Source organism: Salvia splendens, chromosome 17, assembly GCF_004379255.2.
Source record: "Salvia splendens isolate huo1 chromosome 17, SspV2, whole genome shotgun sequence".
Classification (NCBI taxonomy): domain Eukaryota; kingdom Viridiplantae; phylum Streptophyta; class Magnoliopsida; order Lamiales; family Lamiaceae; genus Salvia; species Salvia splendens.
In genome coordinates this window covers 27,955,674-27,976,148 of record NC_056048.1, presented here as the reverse complement: position 1 = coordinate 27,976,148, position 20,475 = coordinate 27,955,674, and the positions used below count along the sequence as shown (strand labels likewise).

The window sequence follows — 20,475 nt, the reverse complement described above, 5'->3', positions numbered from 1 at the left end:
AACAATAAGTGGACGAAGGCAATATAAGTATCATCACCTTTTGAGTAACTTAGACATTGATATTCATGACGTCTTAAATAGACCTTAATTGAATGTGGCATTCATTTGTGAGAAATGTGTTATCATTTTTTATTACCTTTTCTCTCGAAAGCTATTTATTTATTTATGAAAAATGAGTTCATTACAAATTCAAAGTCATTCGCTCACCATAAGGTGTTTGATAAATATATCAACCGAGAAAACAAATTCGTTCGACAAAAATTCAGTCCATTAATTAAACATATATGGCGTTCATGTCCAAATTCAACAATACCGTCAATCCAATTTCAGTCCGTTAATACAAATTCAGTCCATTAAGGGATTTTCTGAAAAAAATTTTTGGGTTAAATGATTTTTATGAATTTTAACGAAAGGTAATAATGTGTTTCGTCAGCTATACATCCAATTTTATTTTTTAATTACTAATTTAATACCCATGTATAAATTGCTATACATACAATTTTATTTTTATATTATTTGGTATTTAAACTTTAGGGTTGGTATTCTAAGACTAGAGATTAATCTACAATTAAACTTGAAAGAGTACAAATTCAATGCCATCTTTCGATATACACAGCTTACTGCTCCCTCCGTTCCTTAATAATATGCACTATTTCCTTTTTTCGTCCATCCCCAAAAATTATGAACATTCCAATTTTGGAAACTCTCTTCTCTCTAATGAGGTGAGACTCATTCTCCACTAACAATACTTAAAAAAAATTCTCTATTTATCTCTCTCTTACTTTACCAATAATGCATTAATTAAAACTCATGTCGAACCCAAAGTTCATACTCTTTGGGGATGCATGGAGTACTTTTTTCCATGAAAAATCATTTTCCAAGGGGGAAGGTAATTGAGAAGGTATTATACATTTTCCCATTTTAAAAATGTATCTTTACCTCTCTATAAAATCTCATAACTACCATATTTGCCTTCTTTTCATGAAAAACATTATCCAATGGAGAAGGTATTTGAGAAGGTATTACACTTTATGTTTTTAATGCATTTTGTAGTATTATTTTATTTATAAAAAAATAATTTACCTTTCTACGAACTACATTTTCCCTTTGGAGTGTGTTATTTTTTAAAAGGGTATATTTCACTTTATGGGAAGGTAAATAGACAATATACCTCTTTCATTTACCTCTCCTTGTTGGACCTATCCTTGTCCCTCTTTTCATGACATTGTACAACATTTTTATTTTTCAATGAATAAATAAATAGCATTAAATAGCATTAATTAATATAAGAAACAGATCCCATGTCCATTAATTGACGCAATTAATTAATAGTAATTAGCGTAAGCTACGAGCACATCCTAGCTAGAGAGGACTAAACTCTCATTACTTAAATTGACAAAAATGTTAACGATAAAAATCTTACAGAGCACTGCATGAAGGGTAATATGGTAATTTGCCCCTTGTAAAGCTAATGTACATCCGTCCCTGCATGGACTATGAGCAAGATAAACTCATAGCCCAGGAACTGTTTTTGAAGTTCACTCTACAAAGAAAATATTCGAATCTTGTCCATATATTTTATGAAAATTGGTAGCTAATATCACAAACAAATGCCTAATTTCAAAATTTCCCATAACTTAAAATTGGTTGTAAATATCATCAACTTAGCCGTTGTTTCCTATTTTCCACGATTCTCAAAATCGAAACTAGTGTGACTAAAATAAAGCTAAAACGGTAATTAAATACTATTGAACAATTAATTGGTTGTTAGTATTATGGAGTTTGGCCAAATTCTGAATTTTCCACGGACTAAGCAATTTGGTAGGGAGAAAGAAGAACATGGGGTGGATGTGTAGGGTTTTTTTTGTCTCATTATTTTTCTCATTTTAATTAAAATCGTGTCGTTCTAATATACTTCATTCGTCCGCCATTAAATGTCTCATTTTTTTTCCGTCCACCAATAAATGTTCCATTTCCATTTTACTATACTCCTTTCATCTCACAAAGTTTAACTCAGTTTGACTCGATCCAGATTTTAAAAAATTGTTTCACTTTGTATTAAATAGAGGTGCGTAGTGGAATAAGGGTCTCACATTGAGGAGATTGAAAATTATATTTAATGCCTTTTTTTTGTAAGATTCCAAGTTAGACAAATTTTATGGGACGGACGAAAATGGTAAAATGGGACCGGGAGTATTTGGTAAATGGGTCATACATTATAGTAACTCGCTTCACTCACACTTTATTATAAACCAAGTATATAAAAGTGGGACCCTATAAAAATGAGACTCATGTTCAACTAACTTTATCTAGTTACTTTTTTTTATAAAGTTAAATAATTTCTTAAAACTCGAACTGGTAAAAAAATGGGACATCTAATGGCAGGCAGACGGTGTATTTAATTGACACTTCGAATTTAATTTAATCAAGCCAGTTTCGATTTTGTGGGTCATGGAAAATCGGCAACAACCCAAACTTTTAAGATTAATGTTGAAACTTTATAATAAAAAAAATATACTTAAAAATTACAGTGTAGTTAACCCACAATGAAGGGATGGCCTGACTCTATAACAGCCCCATAAGTATACTGTAACATATAGGTTAAGGTTTGAAGTGAAGAAACCTTCTCACGTTCAAATCACGCACTCGATGCCCCCTCAAAAAGTCGAGATCTTCAAATCTATGGAAGACTGGGCTTATGACAATATACTGGTCCACCTAAAACCTGTCGAAAAGTGTTGGCAGCCGCAGGATTTCTTGCCTGATCCGGCTTCCGATGGATTTCATGACCAAGTCAAGGAACTGAGAGAGAGAGAGAGCTAAGGAGATTCCCGACGATTATTTAGTTGTTCTGGTGGGAGATATGATCACTGAGGAAGCCCTCCCAACATACCAGACGTTTCTCAACTCCTTGGATGGCGTGAGGGATGAGACGGGGGCGAGCTCGACTCCATGGGCAGTCTGGACGAGGGCGTGGACTGCGGAGGAGAATAGGCACGGAGACCTTCTGAATATGTATCTTTACCTCTCCGGGAGAGTAGATATGAAGACGGTCCAGTACCTGATCGGGTCGGGAATGGTAACTAAATCCTTCCTTCGTTTCTTTGGATTGGTTTGAGTAAGATACTCCCTTCGTCCCCTATTAGTTACTATCAACTTTCTTTTTAGGACGGATTTCAAGGAGATTAATGAGTTGAAAAAGTTAGGGGGCGTCTGGTAGCCACCACAATTATTAACATGTTTTCATGGTTAATGGAATTTCTTGATTTGGTGGATAGGATAGTAGGTTGTTTGGTTCAGCCCATGTAGGATGTTTGGGCTTATTTCCAGCGTTTGGTTCAACAAGAGAGTGAAGGAAACAAAATGCCATCTGACTAAATTACCCTCTCAGGTCTGGGATCTGATTAGCGTCGCACACCCCATCTGACCAACAGATCGAAATCCAATAAACCTCAAATTCGAACTAATACGGCAGTAAGAAAATGCAACTTAGATGCACAAACTAGCTTTTGGTAGATGCACAACAATCTATCCAAAAATGAGTAACAATGGTTTTTGCAGGACGAAATGAATAATGCAACTCAGCCTTATCGAAGACAAATTCGCAAAATTGGCACAAATGCAGAACGAATGCAACATCACAACCAGACTAAATCCATATTCAAAACATAAACCAACAGATCGCCCTTCCAAAAACTGCAATTCGACAGTGCAAATTACTAAGCTACAGATGCAGAAACTAATTGGTTCAAATCGGACCCAATTCAAACATCAACACCAAATACATCTTCACTGTATAAACAAACAGATCGAACAACAAAACACTACAAATAGACATACCCGGAATAAGGTAATACGACGGAACCGGAAATGAAATGAGTTGGAGACCGGCGAAGTCGCGACGACGGAATTTGAGCTGCCAACGGTAACCAAAATGAGAGGAAGAACCGACTTCGGAGGGCAAATTGGTACAATTGTGCAGTTTTCAGCCTAATCGACGGACGCCCAAATCTAATACCAGCTCCTCACCTTGATAGAGTTGACACAGATTCACCGATAGTAGTCTATGTAAGGCTGAAACCCGGCGGATGATTCCCGGGTTGGCCGTTTGGTGTTCGGCGTACCAAACGGTGGAATAGGCGTGTTGGAATTGGGGTTTCACTCCATTTCAAGGCTGAAACAGGACTTCTATTCGCGGACGGAGAGAGTAACTTATATTCATTTGTCTGCGTTAACTAATTAATAACAAGAATTTTATCAATTAAAATCTAGTATCCTAATCTAGTCCATATACATACTTTACTGACATCTCGTTTCAATATCTCATGTCCGTGAAAACATTTTCAGGACATAAAGACAGAAAACAACCCATACCTCGGATTCATCTACACGTCCTTCCCAGAAAGGGCTACGTTCGTCTGCCACGGAAACACGGCCCGACAAGCCAAGGCGCACGGCGACATCAACTTGGCTCAGATATGCGGCACTATCGCCTCGGATGAGAAACGCCACGAAATCGCATACACCAAGATCGTCGAGAAGCTCTTCGAGATCGACCCTGACACGACCATCCTAGCATTCGCCGACCTGATGAAGAAGAAAATATCGATGCTCGCCCACTTTATGTACGATGGCCGCGATGATAGCCTCTTCCACCACTTCTCGGCTGTCGGCCAACGCCTTGGCGTCTACACGGCAGGAGACTATGCTGACATCCTAGAGCACTTTGTTGCCACGTGGAAAGTTGAAAACATAACAGGGTTGTCTGTGGACGGACGGAAAGGTCAAGACTACGTCTGTAAATTGTCTCCGAGGAGAAAGCGCGAGAGATGGCCAAGAATGCGCCCAAGATCCCGTTCAGCTGGATTTACGACCGAGAAGTGCAAGTTTGAGCTACGTGCTTGAGATTCTTAAAATGGAAACATCATTATCTCTATTTTACTTTCTTTCTTAAAATGAATTAAGACCTTTGACCGAATGTCTACTATTATTACACACAATATATGATAAAATTATTATTATTATTATTATTATTATTATTATTATTATTATTATTATTATTACACGATATATGATACGGCTTTTACATATGAATGAAGCTAACTGGCCATTATATGACCAAGCATGAATATATTTGTTAATTTAATTGCAATATCAATTTACATACATAACCTTGCACGAACTAAGCCTAGTTTGCTAGATGAGTCGAATAGTAAATGGGATGTGCTATATTAGTTGTGGATAATATTAGAGACTAGGAATAATTTTGATGGATAAGCTACTAGTGAAATTGTTAGTGTAATTAAGGTGAATTATCAAAACTATTGTGAAATATCAAAACTACTTGATTAAGTTTAATTTAATGAATCAAATAGTTTCAAATTTTTACACGGGAGATTTCAATGAAGTCTAACTCAAGTTGGCAAATTAAAGCTATCTATAAGACTTTCCTTAACGGGAGATATAGTTCAATTCTTGAGTTCTATAGTGTAGTGTTTGCATGTCGCACTCCTTCCGTTCCTTCATAATCATTACACTTTTTGTTACCGCATGAAGTTTAAGATATTGATGTTTAATATGTTAAGTAGATAGGTAATAAAGTAGACAAGTGAATAAAATAGAAAGCATAAAATAATAGGAAATAAAATAGAAAATAAAAAGTGAGTTTATATATTATATGAAAATAACTTAACTATAAAAAAACTTTTCAAAATAGAAAAATGGCTGATGTAAAAACGAAACGATTGACTATTAATTTTCCATACTACTCCATACTACAAAAAGATTATTTAATCCTTGTAGCTATATATGCAAAGGCAAGACGATTGCTAATTTTTTAATTGGATTTTAAGAAATGTATTATAATTGAAAGTGTTTTAAAAAATAATTAGTAAAAAATGGATCTTAGTTTTACAAGGAAAAAATAATTTTATAATAAAATATGAATGAAAATGAGGTAATAGAATGTGAAATCCATTATAAAAATATAAAAGAAAATATGAGACAATTAATATGGGATGAAAAAAAAAAGAAAAAGAAAAACTAGGACACCTAATTTACAGAAGAAGTCGTACACCACGAGTTCAAATCATAGTAACAACTGAAATGGATTAAAAAATAAGTAGGTCATTCCAATCATCACAAAATAAATAAATAGGTGTTAATATTTCTCTTTATAAAAAGAACAAATAAACAAAATAACTCGTATGATTGAATCATCACAATCAAAACAATAAAATAAAAAAAAACCACCATTATTGAAAAATAGATACAGTAACCTACGAAATAAATCCACTACAACAAAAATGAACGTCATTTCAGTAACGCATTTACGCAAACACATAAAATGATCATATATCAATAATCAACCTCTCTCACGCACGAACACACTTCTCTCTCACACACATCATTTGGCACCTTCCTCACTGCTCTTACGTGGTGGAAACACAGCCTGAAAAAACTAAGCAACTAAAATCTCGCTGCAGAGGAGATGGCGATGAAGCTCAACTCCATTCACTTTCCATCACCAAAATGCCCCTCTTTCGCTCTTCCTCCCGCCGCCAGCTGCCGTTCGCCTAGATTCTTCATGGCTTCAACTCTTCGTTCTGGCTCTAAGTAAGCTGCAATTCCATTTTTTTTTACATTATATTATGAAATAGTATTATTTTCCCCAAATGTGTTTTGTGCTCGCCGCAGTTTTCTCTTCTTCTCCCCGTTGAAGATTAGAATTTCTATATTTTGCCTCAAATCTGTTGAATTTAGCGTTTTTGCTGTGATAACTTCAATTAACCAACTGTTTATTTTGTTTCATATTATTCCACCATTTAATGTGCGCAGCATTGAAATATTTTTTCTTTTGCATAATATTCACAGACATTTATTGAATTATATGGTAGATTTAGTTGTTGCTTCCTTCATTTGGATTGTTTTTTCCTTTTATAGCTTGAGTTGGTAGAGAGTAGTTGGTCCAGATCCTCACTGCAGTCCTATTCAAATTGAATGTGCATTCATTTATGAGGAATGTGTTATTCAATTTATTTAGTTAGTTATTTATTTCCAGTACTTCCTTACATATTAATGTGGTCATATTCTTTGGCCACGAAAACTTATGTTGGACCATCCGTTGTCAAAATCCATCACATGGAACTCATCTCCGAATCCGAGCTCATATCCAGTGGCATATTAGTGGTTTTGTAGATGTTTGGTTGTGTTGGATTTGGGTATGCATATTTATTATTCATGAACATTTGTGACAAGATTCTGGTCAAATACATAATGCAATTACTTCTGCCTCTGCTCTCCATCATTTTCACAAGTTTCTTTCGATTTTTCCTTTCATTCGATTTGGAGTGAGAGTTGCCTGATCTCGAAGCGATTTCTCATGAACCAGACTCGTGATCTTTCTATTTTTTACATATTTCTAAACTCCTTTTATAGCTCAGTTTATTGACCGATGCTAGCAATGACTTGGGTCATTTTTTCTTATGGCATTGTAAATGCAAATGCTTTTGTACATTTGATAAAAAAAAATACTGTGGCAATGGGCTATGTTCGTATTCTTGGAAATATTTGCAACTTGAATCCATGTTAAAATCTTGATAAAACGTCCAAATTTTGTTACAGGGAAGCTGAGACTGTGAAGAAGCCTTTTAGTCCACCCCGTGAGGTTCACGTTCAAGTCACACACTCGTTGCCCCCTCAAAAAGTCGAGATCTTCAAATCTATGGAAGGCTGGGCTGAGGAGAATATACTGGTTCACCTAAAACCTGTCGAGAAGTGTTGGCAGCCGCAGGATTTCTTGCCAGATCCCACCTCTGATGGATTTCATGACCAGGTCAAGGAATTGAGGGAGAGAGCTAGGGAGATTCCCGATGATTATTTTGTCGTTCTGGTTGGAGACATGATCACTGAGGAAGCGCTTCCGACGTACCAGACAATGCTCAACACCTTGGATGGCGTGAGGGATGAAACAGGGGCGAGCTCAACTCCTTGGGCAGTCTGGACGAGGGCGTGGACTGCTGAGGAAAATAGGCACGGAGACCTTCTGAATAAGTATCTGTATCTCTCCGGAAGAGTAGATATGAAGCAAATCGAGAAGACTATCCAGTATCTGATCGGGTCAGGAATGGTAACTAACTTCGTCTTTCGTTTGTTTAAATCTATGAATTACTCTTATTTGACTATCTACTTGCTTGTGAAATGTGTCAATCTGTGTAATTTTGTTCCCAAATTTGTGTAAGACTGTCTGATGGATCAAGATCCAGATTGATATGGACTTGAATCCGAATTTTTAGCCGTCTGATCAAGATCCGTTAGACAGTCTCGTTTCAGTATTTCACGTCCTCTGAAACTTTTTTCAGGACCCGAGGACAGAAAACAACCCATACCTCGGATTCATCTACACGTCTTTCCAAGAAAGGGCTACGTTCGTTTCCCACGGAAACACGGCCCGGCATGCCAGGGATCACGGAGACATCAAGTTGGCTCAGATATGTGGCACTATTGCCTCGGATGAGAAACGACACGAAACTGCATACACCAAGATAGTCGAGAAGTTGTTTGAGATCGACCCTGATGGGACCGTGCTAGCATTCGCCAACATGATGAAGAAGAAAATCTCCATGCCCGCTCACTTGATGTTTGACGGCCGCGATGATAAACTCTTCGACCATTTCTCGGCCGTCGCCCAACGTCTCGGCGTCTACACAGCGAGAGACTATGCCGACATCCTAGAACACTTGGTTGCCCGATGGAAAGTTGAAAATATAAGAGGGCTATCCGCGGATGGCCAGAAAGCTCAAGACTACGTGTGTGGATTGCCTCAGAGAATCAGGCGGCTGGAGGAGAGAGCTCAAGGGAGGGCCAAGCAGGCCGGGAAGCTCCCGTTCAGCTGGATATACGACAGAGAAGTGCAACTTTGAATGCGACTTGCTTAAAACGAGCTCCTCAACGCACGATCCTCAGCTGGGTACGATTGCATCCGTCTGTATAAGCCACGCTTCGTTCGTGGTTTTCGTATTGTTGAGAGGATTGCGTAGACAGTAGATAGCAGTTTGTTGCGATATGTTGTGTTGCTATATCTTGAAAAGGAGCAGCTTTAGAAATGTTTGTGGTGTGGCTCTTTCATGAGTGTAAACTGCTGTTTCATGACAACCTGGGAGCAGCATATCATTTTTGGTTGGCAATTGTAACTGTGCTATAAACCTTGCTCTTGTTTTGTTCATTTCATTTTAATAATCAATTCAAGGCTCTATTTCTAAATTTTAATCCAAAACTTTAAATTTTTTATATTAACAACATAAGGAATAACTATCATTTAAAACAATTTCCAACTTAAAAAAAATCTTATCTTCCTCCAACTGATAAGAACAACATAATCACACCAACAAACACACAGTGACGGTGGTAGAGATAGTGATTAGAGATACAGAAATGGTCCAAAGCCTCAAAAATCTCTGTGCTTTCACAGTCTAAAACTCCAGAACACAAAAAATTGCTCCCAGAGCCTTCTTCCTTGAATCGATTACACTCCTAAATCGTTCGCTATCTTCAACTTGGATAATCATAAAATAAGTATTTATTGGAACAAGCAACAAATGGATGATAATAATAATAATAAAACGCCTTTTTATTCGCCACCTTTATCCAGGCACGGCAATGGCGACGATACCGAAAATTCCGTTGATTTCTCAGTATTCCGTCGAGAGATCGGAGCTCTGCTCGTTGAGTTTCTCTTCCGCCATGCGATCTGTCGTTGCCAGGACTCTAGCTAGTGAGAATGCCGTTAGAATCGGCTGTGGTGGTGGTAGGTGCGCTAATGGCGGAATCGTGTGTAGAGCCGCCTCGGTCCAGCGGAAAGCGGCGATTGAAGGTCTCAACATTGCTGAAGATGTTAGCCAGGTGTCAATTTCATCTCTCTCCTTCTCGTTGAGTCAAATTGTTTTTTTGTGGAAATTCGTTGCAGTTGTAGCTATAGTTCGTCGGATTAGTTTATTGTCTCCAGATACATTTAATCCAGTGTGTTTGAACTTTGAAGCTGAAGAATCATGCCTGATTGAAACTGAGATAGTCAGTTTCATTCCTCTGTTTTGGAAATTGAGGCGAGTTTGTTTCTTTTAGTCCTTTCTATTCCTAAATTTGCAGTTTTTTAAAATCGTACGAATATAGGCTAAAACAGTTGGATTTGAAGCATCATTTAGCTGAGATATGGTAGGGAGGGATAAATTAGGTGAAATTTTTTTGTTTAATTTGGAGAAATTTGGATGATGTTGAAGTTCTGTTGATTAGTTTCCAACTTGTGTTTGTTTACAGCTTATTGGGAAGACACCAATGGTTTACTTAAACAAAATTGTAAAAGGCTGTGTTGCAAAAGTAGCTGCCAAGCTTGAGATTATGGAGCCATGCCGCAGTGTCAAGGATCGGTCAGCAATTTCACTCTTCGTATTCAGATTTCGTATACATGGCTTGAACAAAATCACTTTGTTTTTTATCGAAAGTTGTTAGCTGAATTTTCTTCCATTCCCTCGGTTATAACATGACAAAACATTTTTGAAGCATATATTGTTTGAGAGTTGATCGATGTATAAACATGAAAATCTGTGACCGTATCTTGCTTCCAGGATAGGATACAGTATGCTAATTGATGCTGAGAAAAGAGGCCTTATAACTCCTGGAAAGGTATAATATGAATCTTTGTTTTCCACTGTTAAGTTTGTTCTGTTGATTATTTTTGTAACATTGTATGCTTTGTTCTTACTTCGAAATTCGACTATATTCTAGACTATTTTGGTTGAATCTACAAGTGGAAATACTGGAATTGGCATTGCCCATCTGGCTTCCTTTAAAGGATACAAGCTCATTTTTACAATGCCGGAGTCCATGTCTCTTGAGAGGAAAGTTCTCTTGAAAGCTTTTGGACCTAAGCTTGTTTTAACTGAAGCATCCAAAGGCTTGATTGGAGCTCTTCGAAAAGCTGAAGAGATATTGCATAGCACTCCAAATACTTATATGCTTGGACAGCCTAACAACCCTGCAAACCCTCGGGTTTCGTCTTTGCAACCTTTTGACTGTTTTCTTCTTTTATTATGCATTTCATTGTTTAATTTCTTGCCATTTGTCACGCTGTGTTCATTAGATCATTTAGTGTGGGTGTGTATGATTTTTTCAGATTCACTATGAAACCACTGGCCCGGAGATATGGGAAGATACAAAAGGCAAGGTGGGCATACTTGTTGCAGGGATAGGCACCGGTGGGACTATTTCCGGCACTGGTCGTTACCTCAAAAAATGCAATCCTAACGTCAAGGTAGCTTATTTTTAAATATTTGTTTTCCTTTCAAATGATCTGTACGTGAAGATATTGTTCATTCAGCATTGTTTTAATTCTCTAATGCATCAATTCATTGCCTTCCCCTGTTGAATTAGGCTATCGGCATGGAACCAGCGGAAAGTAATATACTAACAGGTGGCGAGCCCGGTAAGGTTACAGTCTCTATAGACTATACATAGCTCTGTCAATCGACAAGGTTAAAGTAGTCCTTTCTCTAACGTATGGAATTTGAAACTGAAGGTCATCACGAAATTCAAGGGATTGGAGCTGGTTTTATACAGAAGAATTTAGATCTACAAATCGTTGATGAAGTTATAGCGGTCTGCTTCTTTACCCCTGCCATTTTCCTACACGTGATATATCGGTGCCAAGTAGCTGTGTGATTTTGTCTGTTGATCTAAATGAATTTAATTCACTAACGAATCAGATCTCATTTTCTTGTCACTTGAAAGTGAATTTGTGTTCTTTTACCGTTGCTAGATATCAAGCGATGAAGCATTAGAAACAGCAAGGCAACTGGCTCTTCAAGAAGGGCTACTGGTTAGTGTTTGCTTGTTATGTTAGCCAAACTATAAGTTCGTTAGTTACTTTACATATCTCTAGAAGTGAAGTCACAAAGATTATGATATAGAGCACGGTTTTTTTGAATATTTGATTCGAAACAGGTGGGTATTTCTTCCGGAGCAGCAGCAGCTGCTGCTATAAGGGTAGCAAAGAGACCTGAAAATGCAGGAAAACTTATCACGGTATGTCAGTTTTGGTGTTTGTCTTGCCCCTTATAAGTATACGATACCACGGGTTTTATTTTTCTTCGGAACTCTTCTAAGACTTATAATACACTCGCAGGTTGTGTTTCCCAGCTTCGGGGAGAGGTACTTGTCCTCAGTTCTTTTCAAGTCCATACGGGAAGAATGCATGCCGATGCAACCGGAAGAATAAATTTCATCGCTTCACGGGCTCTCGGCCACAGCTCATCCTCATCACTTACTAGCAACAGGGGACACAAGATTTTGATTTTGATTTTGTTGTATATATGTATTTAAAGAATCTATAGTTGAATGCTGTGAATTTCTGTTAAAAAATTGATGGAAATTTTGAGCTTTAACATCTTGATTGATGATTGTAACCAAATGTTGTATACATGTTTTCCACTTGTGTAATCACACAATGAAATAAATCGGTGATTTATCCAAATTAATATGAAATGCTATCAATCTATGGTACTTCTGCAGTTTTCATATTTAATACTCTCTCTATTAAATGTGTAATATCATATTTTATTATTATAAAATTAATATTCAGAATGAAGTTTATATTTCAAATTTCAATAGCTTTTTCTACTCATTTTATTTATATTTTTTTAATCGTGTCAAGTCAAGAAAAACTAACTAAATGTCGAATTTGGTTTTGATCGGCTCATTTATTGGTCACATTGATTCATTCTGAAACTTACAACAGATTAAACAAATTATTAGGATCTTCTGACAGAATAAAATCTTTAATTTTAATGGTTTGTATTCGACTACACAAAATCCAAATAAAATTTAATATATGAGCGTGTTTGAAGATGAACACATCATTCCCACCTTCGAATATTTAAAAATTCGAACTCGGTAAAGTCGCAAAATAATATTTAATTTTTCACATTGTCTTTTAATAGGGAAAAAATATAAATAATTAATGAAATCAATCACTGTGTAATTAGGCAGCACATGTTTAGCTCACATAATCAAACACCAATTCTCTGTAATTTTTAATGTGTCACGCCCAATTAGTAACTGATTCCTAATCTAAGTAGCTCCTATAGTAAAATATAGTATTACTCTTATTAATGTGTCACACCCACGAATAAAGCATGAGATAAAAAATTAAATATAGTTATATATTGTTAGCATTTGACAGTTAATTTATCTTTTACTAGAATCAGGACCACATACTTTTGTATACCTAACATCTTATAATTCTATACCGTATAATTATTCTATAACAAAGATTAAATAAGAGTTGTGTTTGCTTTCTTTATGGAGTTTGCTTTATTTTTTTGAGTTTCAAAAGTTTGGGAGATGTGACAATCCATGTTGGAATTGCACCATCTAATAAACCAAAGTGTTATGATATATTTCGGCGGATATCATCGAGATGGAGTAATAATTTTGGATATTGCATTTTTTATATAATATTATTATTTTATTTTATGTTTTGTTTTTAATTATTTTTGTATTGATGTTCGCCAATTTTTTTACTCTTGCCATTTTTTTCAAATTTAAAAACACTAGGTCTACAAAAATATAATTGAATACTATGGTGTGGAGGTCATTAAGTCATTTTATCTTGTCACTGTAATTTTCATTTATCATAATTTTTTATATTTGTGTAACAACTCTATTTATGTGGTAGAATGGGAAAAGGGATAAATAGAAGCGACAAGAAAACAATTCTAAGAAAATAAGTGCTACCAAGTGCCAAAGTTTCAACTATTATTATTAACTGAACTCAAGAAAAGAGCACCTAATCACATTTAAAGGTATATAGTATAAATTTAGATAAAAAATAATGTAACAAAATTATTTATGTGACTGTTTATGATCGATTGGACAATTATTTTTCGGTTTCAGCTCAGATATACTGCTGGGTCAATTAAATATGACCCACAGTCGGCGACCCGCTCGGATACCATGATAGAAATCCATGGGTTCCATCCTAAAATCAATTGGTGATAGGAGGAGAGGCTCGTGAGACTTATATAGTGGATTAAGCTCTTTGTGTACGCCGATGTGGGATATTATTATATTCATTTTTATGTTTCAATTGTCAACACATATAACTACTTGGGAAACTATTTTATTAATTCATATTCAAATATGGCGTCATCATCTCATCCCTTTGAAACAAACAAGTGGTAATGGTTTCAATTGAAAAGAAAAACGTTTTCGTTAATACTTCAAAATTAATTAACCTTAAAAAAAGTATTTTAGTGTTTGTGGAGAGGAACATGTAGGCCGTCATGCTTTCTCACTTTCACTATTTTTTATTTACTATCTTAAATTTCAATTATATATACTTTTATGCTTAATATAATTGTTGAGCATCGATCCAAAAATTAAATTAAAAATAAATAAATAAAAAAATTGTGCAGAGATCTCGAAAATCACCACAGGGACATTCAATATTCAACCCCGATTATTAATTCAATTAATTATGATTTTATTTTTTTATATTACTTGGCATACACATATTAATGGTTTAATTAACTTATGTTTGGTTGGGGACTTATGCAGATTCCATGCCACAATATATTTTCAAGCTTTTCAGACTGTGCTTTCCTCATGAATATATTTATGTCACACACCTTATCTTCCAGCAACATGTTACATTAATTTAAATATTATCTATGTGTATATAAATACACAAGTGTTCATTTCTTGTTTCATTCAATTTTTTCAATAGTATCTATCACTTGCAAAGTCTTTCAATATGTCGAATAAAGAGGATGCAAACACGACCATTGTTTCTCCGATTTACCATCCTATATCAAGGTACGTCTTCACACGAGATTCTCTATTTTTTTCTCGATTAAGTAAAATGCTCGGAGTCAGTGAAGATGGCGAGCAAGAAAGTTCGAGTCATACGAAATCCCCCAAAAAAAAGTTCGACATTTTGAATTGTTTATGCATTGTAATTTACAATATTTTACTACTATTATTAATGCATTTTAGAAAGAAAAAAAAATGTATTGATGTTCGATATATAGGTGGTGGTCGAAGGAGACGGTAGCGATAGTGACCGGAGCTAACAAGGGCATCGGGTTCGCCCTAGTTAGGCGGCTGGCGGAGCTAGGGCTGACGGTGGTTCTCACAGCAAGAGACACCGGCCGCGGTCTAGCGGCGGTTGAAGCATTGAAGAATAAAGGCTTACATGTACATTTTGATTGCCTTGATATTTCTAACCAAAATTCAATTGAAAAATTTGTGACATGGTTTCAACAAGCTTTTGGTGTTGTGGATATACTGGTGAGTTATTTGGTAAAAAAAATTATTATAGTAATTTTTTTTATTATTTGTTACTATGTTCTTATAAAAATATGCACTACTAGTATTTTACCGTTTTTGGCTTACGTACAATATTTTTATTTATTTACGGGAGATTTTATAATAGTATATAAGTTATAAATTCTGATTTGGGTTTGGTAAACCGACCAAATTTATTAGAATATAAATTAATAGGAAACTAGGTTGGAAGAAACAAAATTTCCATGTCATGAGTCAAAATGGCTAGTCTTATCCGGGTACTAATATATTTTTAATATTTATAGAATAAAATTTAATATTTCTTGTTTGGTGAATCTAAATCATGGTAGAGCTACTTAATAAATGATGGAAGTCAACTATGATTGGAAAAAATAGTGATTTAATATTATCTATATATTCAAAAATAAAAATTGAATGAGGTTAAAAATCATTTGTTGATTAAATCCAAAGTATTCTATACAAGTTTTCTCTGCAGATTGACCACCGACAACTTATTAACCTATCTATATAGTAGTATAATATTAATAGCACATGGACATGGTTAAAAATAATAATTTGAAAAGTCTTTTTTTCAAACAATAAATATTGTTTGGACCATTCCTAATTAGGAAAGTTTAATGACTTCGTCAAATTGATTCTCCTAGATAGGTCACTTCTTCGAATATGATGTATGAATGCATTAAAAAATTAATGTAACAATAATCTTTTTGTACTAATAATCAACTACACTTCATTTCTTTTTTTTCCTTTTGAAAAAAGCAGAACTTAGCTTCATTTCTTTAATTTTTAGCAATAAAACTAGTAATTTAATGTTGGTGCCATGAAAATAAATTTTATTTGTTTATTTATTTATGTTCAGATAAATAATGCGGCGGTGTCGTTCAACGAGCTGTACGAGAATTCGGTGGAGCAGGCCGAGACGGTGGTGCGAACCAATTTCTACGGTCCGAAAATGCTGACAGAGGCCCTTCTGCCGCTCTTCCGCCGCCAAACCACGGCGGCGAGGATTCTCAATATCAGCTCAAGGCTTGGATTATTAAATGTGAGTATGAAATTAAGCTAATCATTGTTAATGATATGTTAATTGATATAGTATATCATTTATATAAAACTATAACAAAATATTGCGTGCAATGCTCGTAATAAAGTAATAAACTAAAATAATACAGTTATATGTAAATACACTAAGGGTACTAATATTTATAAAGACTTTTAAATATAAAAGAGGTTGATATTATATCAAATAAATAAAATTAACGGAGTTAGTTAATATTCTTGGCATATTCCTCTCTAAATGATAAAGTAATACTCATGTGTCAAATCTTTCCTTATTATGTTATAGTACTATGCATCATCCATGGGCACTGTTACTATTTAATAGTATACGTTTGTAATAGTATTTTTTTTAATTTATTTATTTCATTCTAATACCTGAAAATTGTTATCGACCAAATTTTTCAAATTATATAAAAACATAAAATTCAATTATTTATTTATTTATTTATTTGATGTTATGAAAAAATTGATAGATCCAGTTTTGATTTTTATGTGGATCATACGTAATGATTTAAATTTCAAATTAGCCCAATTTTCATATAACTGCATCGATTATTCCATTCCATTTTTGTAACAAAATAAATAAAATTTGTACCCTGCAGAAGCTCAAGAATCCCAAATTAAAAGCAATGCTTCTCGATGAAGAAAATCTATCAGAATCCCAAATAGAAGAAATGCTCAATTTATTCCTCAAAGATGTGAAAAATGGGACATGGAAAAGCAATGGATGGCCCCAAATTTGGACTGATTATGCAGTTTCTAAATTGGCTCTTAATTCATACTCCAAAATCTTGGCTAGACGTTATAAAGGAAATGATGAAGAGCAAATTAGTGTCAATTGCTTCTGCCCCGGCTTCACTCAGACCTCGATGACAGGTGGCAAGGGCTTGCACACGGCCGACACTGTCGCTGCGATCGGGGCCTGCCTCGCCTTGCTCCCTGTGGACGAGCTGCCCACCGGGAAGTTTTTTGTTATAGGGTCGAGTAACCCTATTTATTCCAAGTTGTGATGGGATATAATAGTATAGCTCTTAATTTGGTTTCTTTGATTTTGTTATCCTAGTGTTGTGATTGGGGTTGTTATTCATGTGTGACATCCTATCTTTTGTTTAATTAGTGCAATTCTATAGTTTTATTATCGAACTTATTATTCTCTTCGTCTTTTATTAATTGTTTAATTTGAGATCATCACAAATTTACTAAAATGTAAAGGAATGTGAGTGCAAATCTTTTTGGGATGTGAATTGCTACTACAATGTAAAACTTATTTATCATTAAATATGATCAAAATCATATAATATATAAAGACATGCAAATAACATACATCTTGAAAACACAAAATGTGATAATTAGTGGCAAATGAAGAGATTATTAAGTCGGTGCTAATATCTACACATACCTAAAAAAAGAGACACGTGCGTGTATATATAATATATTCAGAAATACTATAACTCTCCTCAATTAAGGAGTAGTACTTCATAAGATCTCGATTTTTCATATATAAATGTAATTAAAGGAAAAATTGTTGAAATTCCAACAAACCTTTTTGCTCAAAATCCACATAAACTCAAGAAAATATTACAACGTTCGATAAGTTTCAAAACTCATACACTGAATTACTAAAAGGGAAGAGCATAGACATAGTACATGTCACCGTCGAGCTGAGATCAACTTTTCACGTTCCCAAAGAATCTGGAAAGCGGCAAAGGCCCGTTGGATTCCTCATTTTCACTGCTCGAGCGCCGCTTCTTCTTTTTCTTGCTCCGCCTTGACCTCGACTTTGATCGCTTTGACTCTCTCTCGTCATCATCACTGCTCGATGTTTCTGATGACGAGCTTGAACTGGAATCCGAAGATCTCTTCGAACGCTGAAATTGACATGCCGCGTGTAATTGATTACAATTAGCATTCATAATGAGGTACCGCAAATACATTTTTTAAAAGAAGAAGCTCGAGCTTCATTGATAGTTTAAGCAACTAGAATAATATCGTTATAAAATAGTCCTTCGGTAACGTTGAGAGGAAATTTGAGATGGCAGTTTCTAAAGATGCAGAACGAAGCTAAACAAAAAGGGGGTCGAGAGAAGGATGATTATGATGCAAAATGAAGTATCAATTCAGTCAGAAGAGCCATATTGTTGCCGAACTCTAGGTCTACGAAGTGGAAAGGCTAGTTCGAAGAGTTCTAGCAGTGGACATGGCGTAATCCTCTATACTTTCCTTCATCAATCGAGTGTTTTTTATCTCGTATTGTTAATTTTATGGTGCCTTTTAAATAACAAATAGAATCACAAGCCACGGAAGCATCATTGCGAATCATAACCTTATACCATCAACTAAACCTACGAGTTAAATACTAAATATGAAGTACGGTAATGCACCTTTCGCTTCTTGCTGCTGTGTTTCTTTGAATCTTTGTCCTTCTTATCTGCAAAAAAAGTACAGATAACATAAAGAGCTAGTTTTGTTTATACGCAAAAAAATCATTGGCCACTCAAAAATTTACCCCTTTTGCGCTTAGATTTGCTGCTGGAGTGGTTTTTGCCTTGTGCAAGTTTACGTGATCTTTCAGCGTCTAGCTGAGCCCTATACTCTCTCATCATCTTGTCTTTATCCGCTTCCAACTCTCCCCTTCTCATTTCTTCCTCCTAGCAAATACATCGTTAGACTCTGACATATTTATGCAAACAGGCCAGCACTGTTTAGAGCTTGATCCACGTAAAAATACAGAATATGGTCGACCGAGTTACAATTTGCAATGTAGCTTGGTTTGAGCCCACAACGTGTTCAGCACAAAGGGGATCAGGATTATGAAAGACACGAAAAAAAAATGCAATCCTAAAAGCACAATCATAAATAACCTTTTGCTTCTTCTTGTACTCCTCCCACGTAATTGTATGAGAAGTTTTGAGACTTGCCAAACGAGCAGCATGCCATTCTGGTGAATGAAATGAACTATCTACCTGCGACTGTCCTCATCAGAAAAGTACAGACAAAATACATTGAAGTAGCAGCAGCAAAAGGAAGAAATACACTAGAAGTTTGTCCGGAAACAGCCAAATATCTCGATCAATTGGTGAGACAAATCCAGTCCACAGAGGTACTAACTAGCACTAGAAAAGTAAAATCTTCCTCTGAATGTAGGACGATGTGTAAAACTGAAGAACCGAAAGCCTCAAAAATAACATTTGCACTGGTAATATCAAGTCAAATTACCCTCTTGGTTCCGATAATAAATTGCACATTCGACAACATTATCAATTTTTCCACAGATAGCATCCAACTCATATCATAGAAACAAAGCTTCCACATTACCAATACCAATAGTAAGTAGCTAGTATGTTGTGTTTTTCTTCTCTTTCCACTCATCATCAAGCTCATCATAGATGGACGTTAACAGCTAACAAACTCATCGACAAATTAACCAAGAAAACCCCAAATCAGAATCAGATTTATCCTAATTTTTTCGTCAGCACAACCTCAACTGAGCAAGAGCCAATACTCATAGCTTCAAGAATTCCAAAACACTAAATTCTAATCTATCCTGCTAATATCAGTTCTACAACACTCTTTCTCAGCAACAAGTTTACAACTACACATTGTCATCCTAAATCCTCCGAAGTCAATTAAATTAATTAATTAATTCAATTAAGTAATTAACTCATTAAGCATATCACAAATGATCATGAAGTTTAGCATCTCCGTCAACTAACTTCCCTAAATTGAACATCTGATATGAAAAATTAATAATAAGCGCTACAGAATACAGTATGAAAAGGTACGAACCATGCCATCTTCGACCTCATCCGGCGCGGCGGAGCTCGAGCCAAGCCGAGATCTTTGCATCGCTTTGTACGCTTGATTTTTCCCCATTTCTCGAGATAGTAAATTCTAAAATTTTATCTAACAATTGTCGAGAAGAAATTCGATACGAGATTCATGAAAAAGGCAGCGAATCCGAATAATTAAATTCATTCCATTGATTTATGGAGAATTATTGAGGATGAAAATGGTGGTTTTGTTGTTTGTGCGAACTTGTGAGGTTGAAGAAGGGTTGGAATT

General features: G+C 35.4%; 4 protein-coding genes and 1 pseudogene across 5 annotated transcripts; 4 read left to right on the top strand and 1 right to left on the bottom strand.

The window, feature by feature from the left end:
* Positions 1–2,631: 2,631 nt before the first annotated feature.
* Positions 2,632–4,892, top strand: LOC121775213 (annotated as a pseudogene).
* A 1,439-nt stretch (positions 4,893–6,331) lies between these two features.
* LOC121775212 (stearoyl-[acyl-carrier-protein] 9-desaturase, chloroplastic-like) lies at positions 6,332–9,261 on the top strand. Its single transcript, XM_042172247.1, has 3 exons — positions 6,332–6,615; positions 7,624–8,128; positions 8,361–9,261. Exons 1-3 carry the CDS (start codon positions 6,491–6,493, stop codon positions 8,919–8,921), a joined length of 1,191 nt encoding a protein of 396 aa, XP_042028181.1. The 5' UTR covers positions 6,332–6,490; the 3' UTR covers positions 8,922–9,261.
* Positions 9,262–9,385: 124 nt separating this feature from the next.
* On the top strand, positions 9,386–12,436 carry LOC121775211 (cysteine synthase, chloroplastic/chromoplastic-like). 2 transcript variants are annotated; one of them, XM_042172245.1, is made up of 10 exons: positions 9,386–9,900; positions 10,312–10,421; positions 10,620–10,677; positions 10,780–11,043; positions 11,168–11,305; positions 11,425–11,476; positions 11,570–11,649; positions 11,810–11,869; positions 11,995–12,075; positions 12,176–12,436. In XM_042172245.1, exons 1-10 carry the CDS (start codon positions 9,601–9,603, stop codon positions 12,266–12,268), a joined length of 1,236 nt encoding a protein of 411 aa, XP_042028179.1. In that variant the 5' UTR covers positions 9,386–9,600; the 3' UTR covers positions 12,269–12,436. The 2 variants fall into 2 exon arrangements, with proteins under 2 accessions (XP_042028179.1, XP_042028180.1); XM_042172246.1 differs by lacking the exon at positions 9,386–9,900 and adding an exon at positions 9,927–10,100.
* Positions 12,437–14,803: 2,367 nt separating this feature from the next.
* LOC121774579 ((+)-neomenthol dehydrogenase-like) lies at positions 14,804–17,423 on the top strand. Its single transcript, XM_042171425.1, has 4 exons — positions 14,804–14,865; positions 15,081–15,339; positions 16,217–16,399; positions 17,016–17,423. The coding sequence occupies exons 1-4, from the start codon at positions 14,804–14,806 to the stop codon at positions 17,421–17,423; spliced, it is 912 nt and encodes a 303-aa protein (XP_042027359.1).
* A 465-nt stretch (positions 17,424–17,888) lies between these two features.
* LOC121773707 (protein FAM133-like) lies at positions 17,889–20,475 on the bottom strand. The gene is made up of 5 exons (XM_042170614.1): positions 20,200–20,475; positions 19,275–19,376; positions 18,920–19,061; positions 18,795–18,841; positions 17,889–18,281 (listed from the first exon to the last, which is right to left on the bottom strand). Exons 1-5 carry the CDS (start codon positions 20,284–20,286, stop codon positions 18,081–18,083), a joined length of 579 nt encoding a protein of 192 aa, XP_042026548.1. The 5' UTR covers positions 20,287–20,475; the 3' UTR covers positions 17,889–18,080.

What these genes read in the sequence shown, in the direction of transcription:
- LOC121775212 (XM_042172247.1), top strand. Translation starts at nt 6,491, where the DNA reads ATGGCGATGAAGCTCAACTCCATTCACTTTCCATCACCAAAATGCCCC. An exon ending in ACTCTTCGTTCTGGCTCTAA is followed by an intron (nt 6,616 to 7,623) that starts GTAAGCTGCAAT and finishes ATTTTGTTACAG; the next exon opens with GGAAGCTGAGACTGTGAAGA. An exon ending in ATCTGATCGGGTCAGGAATG is followed by an intron (nt 8,129 to 8,360) that starts GTAACTAACTTC and finishes AACTTTTTTCAG; the next exon opens with GACCCGAGGACAGAAAACAA.
- LOC121775211 (XM_042172245.1), top strand. Translation starts at nt 9,601, where the DNA reads ATGATAATAATAATAATAAAACGCCTTTTTATTCGCCACCTTTATCCA. An exon ending in ACAACCCTGCAAACCCTCGG is followed by an intron (nt 11,044 to 11,167) that starts GTTTCGTCTTTG and finishes TGATTTTTTCAG; the next exon opens with ATTCACTATGAAACCACTGG. An exon ending in ATGCAGGAAAACTTATCACG is followed by an intron (nt 12,076 to 12,175) that starts GTATGTCAGTTT and finishes ATACACTCGCAG; the next exon opens with GTTGTGTTTCCCAGCTTCGG.
- LOC121774579 (XM_042171425.1), top strand. Translation starts at nt 14,804, where the DNA reads ATGTCGAATAAAGAGGATGCAAACACGACCATTGTTTCTCCGATTTAC. An exon ending in ATTTACCATCCTATATCAAG is followed by an intron (nt 14,866 to 15,080) that starts GTACGTCTTCAC and finishes TTCGATATATAG; the next exon opens with GTGGTGGTCGAAGGAGACGG. An exon ending in CAAGGCTTGGATTATTAAAT is followed by an intron (nt 16,400 to 17,015) that starts GTGAGTATGAAA and finishes TGTACCCTGCAG; the next exon opens with AAGCTCAAGAATCCCAAATT.
- LOC121773707 (XM_042170614.1), bottom strand. Translation starts at nt 20,286, where the DNA reads ATGGGGAAAAATCAAGCGTACAAAGCGATGCAAAGATCTCGGCTTGGC. An exon ending in ATGAGGTCGAAGATGGCATG is followed by an intron (nt 19,377 to 20,199) that starts GTTCGTACCTTT and finishes GGACAGTCGCAG; the next exon opens with GTAGATAGTTCATTTCATTC. An exon ending in AGTACAAGAAGAAGCAAAAG is followed by an intron (nt 19,062 to 19,274) that starts GTTATTTATGAT and finishes TGTATTTGCTAG; the next exon opens with GAGGAAGAAATGAGAAGGGG.